The 9,587-nt window shown below is 46.9% G+C and overlaps 1 protein-coding gene across 1 annotated transcript; it reads left to right on the plus strand.

Moving 5' to 3' along the window:
* Positions 1–3,966: 3,966 nt before the first annotated feature.
* On the plus strand, positions 3,967–6,534 carry LOC123144989 (cytochrome b561 and DOMON domain-containing protein At3g61750). The gene is made up of 4 exons (XM_044564265.1): positions 3,967–4,445; positions 4,899–5,298; positions 5,636–5,922; positions 6,016–6,534. Exons 1-4 carry the CDS (start codon positions 4,272–4,274, stop codon positions 6,274–6,276), a joined length of 1,122 nt encoding a protein of 373 aa, XP_044420200.1. The 5' UTR covers positions 3,967–4,271; the 3' UTR covers positions 6,277–6,534.
* The last annotated feature ends 3,053 nt before the right edge of the window (positions 6,535–9,587 follow it).

Here is a 9,587-nt window from a genome sequence, read left to right on the forward strand (position 1 = left end):
TTGCATCTTTACTTTTTGCATCTATATTATAAAATACCAAAAATATATCTATCTTATCATACTATCTTTATCAGATCTCACTTTCGCAAGTGGCCGTGAAGGGATTGACAACCCCTTTATTGCGTTGGTTGCGAGTTCTTTGTTTGTTTGTGTAGGTGTGTGGGACTTTTGAGGAGCCTCCTACTGGATTGATACCTTGGTTCTCAAAAACTGAGGGAAATACTTACGCTACTATTGCTGCATCACCCTTTCCTCTTCAAGGAAAACCAACGCAAGCTCAAGACGTAGCAGGCATCACCACCATTGTACCACTAAGCTACCTTTAGGAAAATGATCTGCATCATCTTTGCCAGGCTGGTCAGCCATCGACACTGCCATGGTGCCAACCATCACCACCGCCCTACACTTGTCAATCAAGACACATTTGTCGCTGAGACTCCGCCGAACCATGTCATCGAGATACGCCGGCGTCGATGCGGAAGATACAACGTTACTCCACCCCTAGACCCCTCTACCCAACACTTGCTCCAAGAACGATGCTCCCAAGAGGGGGTATTGATGCCAGACGCCACCACCATCTGATCCGGGCGACCTAGATCTAGGGTTTCTCCTGGAGACAATGACCCTTCCTGGCGAGTCTACGCGGTCATCCAACGCCGCCACACCTTTGCAATCTCTGCAGCTGATAAAAGCTCCAAAACAGTGCCTTCAAGAAGGTAGACCACGCCACATGCCACCACTATCTAGTTTGGCAAGCCAAACTTGAGGTTTCCCTCGAATCTAGATGGGACCGCCACCGTAAGTATGCCCTCTAAGGATGTTAGTGGCGTCCGTAGACGTCTCCGCACCATCTGCACCAACAAATCCAGGCAAAGAATTTATCCTTGGTGGTAGTCCTTCGAACCAGGAGAGCAGGAGGCAGAAGTGCTCATCAAAGATACCCATCAACGTAGAAGGAACGGCCCCATCGGGCAAAACAAACCCGGTCACATGGCCCTAACCCGTCCAACCCGACCCGACTAGAGGAGTCGCCACCGGCAGGGAGAGGATCCGGGTGCGCCAACCCTAGATCCACCGCCCAAGGTTGTCAGAATCGCGATTTGAATCGGATCGGAGCTCCGATGGTAGGATCGCAAATCATAGAATCTTCACTATCAGGATTGTAGAAACGTAGATTCTATGAAGTAAACTCGTAGAATAAGAGGGGTTAATTTGGATCGTAAAGTCATAGAATCGTATAACAGAATCGTGATTCTGACAACCTTGCCACCGCCACCGCTTGCGGGCCATCACCATGTTGTCCGCCGCCCGCTGGAGAACCAACACGCCAAGATGCTCGGCTTGCGCCAAGCCCTAGCAGAAGACACCGGCCCCGCCCCTTCTCCCCATGCAGGAGGACGAGAGAGCCCCGCTGCCACCAGCGCTGGCCTGGCTTTGCCTGGTCACGCCCTTTGGCAATGGTGAGGGAGGAGGAAAGAGGGAGGGAACTGTCGGCGGTCGGAGTTGGACACCCCAGTGCGGCTGGGGGAGCTGCACGTGGTGATCCCTTTTTTTAGGACCGGGAGCTTCGCTCGGATAATGTTCATGCAATGTTATTGCCTTCATAAGCCTATAATTCATGCAACATTCAAATTCATCCATATTTCTTTTATAAAAAATCTTCTATTTTAGAAATTTTATGGCCTTGTTATGCATGCATTTGGCCCAGAATTCCTGAAGACGATCCCGAGTAAAAACAATGTACACTAAATAGACACCTTCCCCAGAAGGATTTCATGCTACAGTCTTGTTAGATCTTAGTCTTGTTAGACTTTACGCAAGAAGATGAAAATAAGAAAAAATATCATTTGGTTAACTGGAAGACATGCTGCCTACCAAAAGACCAAGGGGGCCTAGGAATTATTAATTTAGAAATAATGAATAAAGCATTGTTGGCTAAATGGCTCTGGAAAATGGAAACTGAATCAGGAACCTGGGTGAATATATTGAAAAACAAATATGTTCAGAATAAATGCCTATCTGGGATAGAAAAAAACCCTGGAGATTCTCAGTTTTGGAGCAGTCTAATGGGGGTCAAAAAATATACTTTCAACATGTCAAGAAGAAACTGGGGGATGAGAATGAGTCTAGATACTGGGAAGATTGGTGGGTGGGATCTAAACCCCTAAAAGATCTATACCCTAGATTATACAACATTAGCTTTGACCACAATATCTCAGTGGCAGAAGCTAGTAACAGAGGCCGCCAGGGATTTAGCTTTAGATGAACCTTGACAGGAGAAACGATAGAACTCCGGAATAGCCTAAAAACAAGATGCGAGGAGGTGAGGATGCATGGGGGGAGATCAACACCTCTGAATGCTCACTAAAAACAGAAAAATTTCGGTTAAGTCTTTATACTCATTTCTGATCAATGATGGTGTGGGATTCCCACACAAATTCCTGTGGAAAATTAAATCCCAGCCAAGATTAAAATGTTCCTTTGGCTGTTTACAAGAAGAAGCATTTTGACCAAAGACAATTTGATCAAGAAAGGATGGAAGGGAGGAAAAGAGTGTGTATATTGTGGGTAAGAAGAGAAAATTGATCACTTATTCTTTGAATGCTCAGCGGCTAGATTGGTATGGAGCTTGATCAAATGTGCTTTGGACCTTAGAACAACCCCAATAAACTCAAATGATTACTTGGGTAGGTGGTTGGAAACCTTTAAAAAACCTGAGAAAAATTTAGTCGTGGTGGGACGCGCTGCTGTATTATGGGCTCTCTGGAAATGCAGAAATGATATTATTTTCAGATCTAGAAAGATATATGATCCCATTATATTCATCCGAATTATGTGCAATTGGATTGCTGATTGGTCGGTTTTGTAGATAAAAAAGCCGAAACAAAAACTACTGCAGCTAGGAGCAAAACTAATCGAGCGGGTGGCAAGTGAGATATACACAAGGCGGCACACGGATGGAGACCCGGAGTTCGGCGACTGTGAGGATGATGGATCTTCTCTCCTTCCCTCTGTTTTCGTCATGTAATCTTGATAACTTGTAGAAGTTTAAATAACTGTACTGGTGTAAGCAATGCATGGCATGTCTTTTGTTTTCCCTCTGCAGCTAGTGGTCTTTAGCCTAGATTAAGGTTGTTATCTTTTCAAACCCGATGACTGGACGGGAGTGCCCCCGGTTTGTGGTCGATGTGGTTTCGTTATTTAAATCGGAGGGAAACCTCTTCCGTTTAAAAAAAAAATCTTAGTCGACTGAGATTTTGTCAAGTCTTAGTCCATACTATATCTGTGAGATTTTACATTGAACTCCGTATAAAATTTTATTTTAATTTTTCTCTCCCGACGCGGACGAGGCGCGTGTCCGTTTGGTGTCCTCCGCGACCAAAACCGGCGCAAGTTTGCGTTCGAAATGGGTCGGTCCGGACATAAAACGGACAAGATGGGTCCGAGCCGTCGCACGCTGAGCCGTCTCATTTGTCCTTTTTACCTCAAACGGACGGGGACGGACAGCATAGGGTTGTGCGGTGAAGTTGGCCTGAGTGGGACTAGCTAAATCTTAGTCCGCCGACACCTTTCCAGGCCCTTCTTGTTATCCATCGGTTAGGTTTCTTGGGCAACAACCGCGACTCAGTACATCCCTCCGTACTCCTACATCCGGATCGGCCATTTCCGTCTTCGTCATAGGACCGTCCAAGCTTGACCGACACTCATACAAACATCATCCAGACGGCAAAGGTCAAAGCCAGACGCACTCCACTGCCCACCACCGCTCCCAGAAAGCTCCGCCGGCACACCGCTCTCACAACACGGTGGTACGGTGACGCCTGTTGCCACCTTCGCACTCCACCACCCTCCCTCCCTCCCCGTCCGGCCCCCGAACCTCCATCCAGATCTGGGCGGCGAGGACGTACACCACACACACGCGCGCCGATCGAGCGAGGGGGACTCCCAAACCGGCGCTGCCACCAACCACGCTTCCCCCCGACACCGCGATCAATCATAGGGCGCCCGCCCCCAGCCGCAGTGACACTGTGTGGTGCACTGACGCGCCACCGGCAACAACCTCAACAGCAGAGATTAAAAAGATCGGCACTACCAACCGACGGCAACCTCCCAACCCCCTCCCCGCCTCCTAAACTCCTCTCCTCCCGCACCGCCGAACTGGGTAGCAGCGCAGATAATACGTTCCTGCGCCGTCGTTGTGTCACTGGCATTGCTGTGCGGCCACCAGTGTCACTCTGCTACCCACAGAGAAGAGAGGTAGTGAGATCAGTATGGCGCGTGCGGTGGCCGCCGCCGCCGCGGCGCTGGCCGCCGTGCTGGTGTCCGTGCTGGCGCCGGCGGCGATGGCGCAGATGGACAGCTGCAGCGGCGACCTGCCGTTCGCGCTCGTCGGCAACTACTCTGGCCTCGCCTGCCAGCCCGTCTGGAACAACTTCGTGCTCCGGGTATGTCGCTTAATTTGGTCTGCATAGGCCACATAGTTGAGTGGGTCACTGGGTTCTACTCCTGATGGTAGATGGTTCGATATATTTGTGATTGGGCTTCAAAATGGTAGAGGTCTAGCTGTAGAATGTAGATCCTGTTCGGGTTGTCATCCACCTTGGAGCAGCTATGGATAGCTTTTACCTGTGGTACTGAACCAGTGGTAACTAGTAAGGACATTCATGCGAGAAACCAACACTGGTACAGCTGCAGATATCCATGAATCACTACTCACTTTTTCAATGATTCAGTGAGCTAGAGCTGCACTGGTACTGTCAGAGACAGGCAATTTGGCACCGTGAAAAACAGGGGACAAAGCAGTGATGGGATAATAAGTGTCGTCATAATTCAAGCCTATCGTTCGTACATGTTTCAGATCATCATCTCTGCAATAACAAATCAATTGAAATTTGCAGTACCACCAGGACAAGAACAACGTGCTGCGGGTGGTGCTGTCGACCATGTACAGCACGGGGTGGGTGGGGATGGGCTTCTCGCGGGACGGCCTCATGATCGGCTCCAGCGCCATGGTGGGGTGGATGGGCAAGAAGGGCCTCCCCCACATCCGCCAGTTCTCCCTCCGCTCCAAGTCCGGCTCCAAGGCCGCCGTCGTCGACCGGGGCTTCCTCGTCTCCAACGACCACGACCACACCGTCGTCGTGCAGCAGGCCAAGATCTACGTCGCGTTTCAGCTGAAATTCTCCTACCGCCTCTCCCACCAGCACATCATCCTCGCCTTTGGCCCCGGCGTCCCCGTCAAGAACAAGCTCTCCAAGCACCAGGACAAGACCTCCTTCACATTCGACTTCACTACTGGTAAGATATGAACTGTATTTCTATGGAATTTCTTAATCGCAAGCTCGATCGGTTGCACTGAAAGTTGATAATGTGTCGGTTACCAGAAAAGGTTTGGTTTTTTAGAAAAAGTTTGTTGTTTCTTTAAGCATCGGTTGCACCACCTTTACGTGGTTGCCAGATCAACATCATACCGTACAGCAGAATGCCTTTTCCCAGCATTATCATTACTATTCAGAAGATTCAGATGATCTTACATCGATCTTTAATAAAGTTGGCCGTATATATGCATCGTTCTGATGCAGAGGCCGGGAGTCCCCATTTTCAAAAAAATAATCTTACATCGATCTGCATGCAGGGAAAGGATTCGCCGACGGGCCCTTCCCCTACGGCCTTCGGCGGGCGCACGGAGGGCTCAACCTCTTCGCCTGGGGCATCCTCATGCCCATCGGCGCCATCCTGGCCCGCTACTTCCGGCGCATGGATCCGCTCTGGTTCTACCTCCACGTCGGCATCCAGTTCGCCGCCTTCATCATCGGCCTCGCCGGGGTCGTCGCCGGCGTCGCGCTGTACAGCAAGATCCAGGCCGACATCCCGGCGCACCGCGGCCTCGGCATCTTCATCCTTTTCCTCGGCATCCTGCAGGTCGATCACTCGCTCACCGTCCTCTGTTAGTTATCTTCTGATGATGTTCTGGAATGGTAGATTCTGAAATGTTGTCCAAAAAACTGTTGACAGGTTCTGGCCTTCTTCCTGAGGCCCAACACGGACTCCAAGTACCGCAAGTACTGGAACTGGTACCACCACTGGTCGGGCAGGCTGGTGCTCTTCTTCGCCGCCGTCAACATCGTGCTCGGGATCCACGTCGGCGGCGGCCATGACTCGTGGAAGATCGGCTACGGTTTCAACCTCGCCATCCTCCTCGTCGCCGTCATCGGGCTCGAGTTCATGTTGTGGACCAGGTGGTCCAAGAACAGCGCTTCCACGCCGACATACTGAGCTCTGTCTGTCACGACAGGGGGCCTCTGTTGATCCGGCGATGTCTATGCGCCTATTTTTTAGTTCTTTTGTTTCTTTTCCTTTCTGGTCTGATTGTGTGATATTTTGTTTTTGGTTCTCTTGTGATGGTCTTGTTTCTGTAATCTGAGGACTGAAATTTAAGCGTAGTAGATCCTGCTAAGCATGGTTCTCCTACAGATGATTGAACACTGAAATATTACGACCGTATAAATGCACAAACAAGAATCTTGAACAACACACGAATGCAGTCTTTGAGCCTGTATGGGTCCAAATAATGGTAAATATTACAAAGCCCATACTTTACTACGGGTATTTATTATTACTAGACGATACCCCGTGTGTCGTTGTGGGATCTTTTGATAAATAACTTGATGTTTAAAAAATGAAAAAGTTTATGAAACATAGTATAAGTAGATGTAAATAATTTTTTTGGAAGAAATATTGTTTAGTGTAAGCATTTAAAAGAAATTGGATGAAAAACCTAAAATAGGTGTAATTTTTGTTCTGTTAATTTATTACCTTGGCAATATATCAGCAAGGCAATATGACATCAAAACAGCATTGCATAGAGACAATGGAGACATCTCAACCCTTGGCTAAACCTAAAACAATGATATCAACTACTAATGTGCATTTATAAAAAAATACATTGCTCCCATGGAATAAAACACGAGTTCACTCATAATTTGATTTTCTATTGAAAGAAGAAGGTCTCTTACCTAGGTAGCTCATTCACCACAATATACCCAGGTAATTATTATTATTTTTGTTTATCTTTTTCACGTGCACAACCATGCATGCGTCCTCATTAGGTAAACCTTAGTTTAGTCCTAAAAATGCCTGATTAGGTACCCACGTGTATGCAATGGAATAAAATTAGGATTAAACGGTTGAATGGGAGTAGTGGATTCTTAAAAAACAAAAATTTGATGAACTAGCTCTCTATAGGCAATGAAATTAAATTGGGATTAAAAAGTTGCTTGGAACACTCGAGGTTCGAGGGAACTAAGGCATCTAATGCAATTCTCTGACCTGATGGGAGCAAAAGAGACATGGATAGAAAGTGCAAAAGAGTGAGAGTGAGAAAAAATGGTTGTTTGGTCTTTCAGAATCAGACGAAAGCATTAACAACACATGAAGTCTAACCAAATGGTTGGACTGGGGCTCGTGTTATACGTATAGAGTGGATCGAATGACGTGACATATACATATAGCTAAAGAACCTACAATGAGGTGGCTGCTTGAGAGTGCACGAAAACAAAATTAATTATTATTTGTGGCAGATTTCATACGCATGAAAAATTAGTGGGAGCATGTGCATGAAGAGTTAGTGTGAAAGCATTTTTCACGATGGACCTACTTGATGATGCAGATAGCTTGCATGTCAAGATAAATAAGATAATGGAGATGAATCTCTTTGCTATAGGATAGGATATGTTTTCAGCGGGTTTGTTTTGAATTATTTATATTAAATTTATATATTTTTGAACTTAGAGTTGCAAATTTTAAATGCTGTTGAAGTGCGTAAACAAATTAAAATGTTAATTTTTTTGTTTTGTTTGTTTCCTGGCATAGTTAAGGCACTTTCAATAGTTTCATCTTTTATGAAGCCAGGGCTTTCATACACCTTGAGTTTGTCCGTTTGGACAGAATCAATAGTGCTCCGGCATAGATTGCTGTCGTCTCCTTGGGATGGTGAGGTTAGAGTTTCTCGTGGTGTGCGTGTGATGGCAAGATCTGGTGTCAGACAATTTAGATTGATTCCGTGGTTCAATGACAACGACTGTGACTCCAGGGCGCTGGTCCTTAGGGTCACGTGCACGAAGAGTTTCTGGCTGTCACAAAGACTTTAAATTCCTACTGTCCTGGACCGTAGAGGAAGGGCTAGAAGTGGTAATTGTATGATTGCTTTGTGGAGCAAACTGGGCATCTCATTATCAAGGTTATTGTTCTTGGTCTTTTGTGTGAGAACTTCCAATCTATTCGTCATCAATCATGATACTACAATGAATACCAAAAAATATTACACCCAGATCCATAGACCACCTAGCGACGACCAAGCACTGAAGAGAGTCGAAGGCGCGCCGCCATCATCGCCCCTCCCTCCCTGGAGCCGGGCAAAACTTGTTGTAGTAGACAGTCGGGAAGTCGTTGTGCTAAGGCCCTATAGAACCAGCGCACCAGAACAGCAACCGCCACAGTTGAAGAGTAGTTTAGATAGGAAAGATCCAACCTGTAGACACACGGACAAAGACCGGATCCACGTGGATCCACCGAAGACAAACGCCGACCGAATCCGGCGAGATCCGCTGGAGAAAAACCTCCACAAGCCATCCGATGACGCTAGAAGCACCACCGGGGCGGGGGCTAGGCGGGGAGAATCTTATTCCATCTTCAAAGTGAAGGAAATATGCCCTAGAGGCAATAATAAAGTTTTTATTTTATATTTCCTTATTCATGTTAAAGGTTTATTGTTCATGCTAAAATTGTATTGAACGGAAACTTAAATACATGTTGAATACATAAACAAATATCATGCCCCTAGTAAGCCTCTACTAGACTAGCTCGTTGATCAAAGATGGTTATGGTTTCCTAACCATGGACATGTGTTGTCATTTGATAACGGGGTCACATCATTAGGAGAATGATGTGATGGATAGGACCCACCCGTTAGCTTAGCATAATGATCATTCAGTTTTATTGCTATTGCTTTCTTCATGTCAAATACATATTCCATCGACTATGAGATTGTGCAACTCCCGAATACCAAAGGAATACCTTATGTGCTATCAAACATCACAACGTAAGTCGGTGATCATAAAGATGCTCTACAGGTATCTCCGAAGGTGTTTGTTGAGTTGGCATAGATCGAGATTAGCATTTGTCACTCTGAGTATCGGAGAGGTATCTCTGGGCCCTCTCGGCAATACACATCATAAGCTTGCAAGAAAGTGACTAAGAAGTTAGTTACAAGGTGATTGTTGTTGGGAACGTAGTAATTTCAAAAAAATTCCTACACACACGCAAGATCATGGTGATGCATAGCAACGAGAGGGGAGAGTGTGTCCACGTACCCTCGTAGACCGAAAGCAGAAGCGTTATGACAACACGTTTGATGTAGTCGTACGTCTTCACGATCCGACCTATCCAAGCACCGAACGTACGGCACCTCCGTGTTCAGCACACGTTCAGCTCGATGACGATCCCCGGACTCTGATCCAGCAGGGTGTCGGGGATGAGTTCCGTCAGCACGACGGCATGATGATGATGATGATGTTCTACCGACGCAG

Source organism: Triticum aestivum, chromosome 1B, assembly GCF_018294505.1.
Source record: "Triticum aestivum cultivar Chinese Spring chromosome 1B, IWGSC CS RefSeq v2.1, whole genome shotgun sequence".
Lineage (NCBI taxonomy): Eukaryota > Viridiplantae > Streptophyta > Magnoliopsida > Poales > Poaceae > Triticum > Triticum aestivum.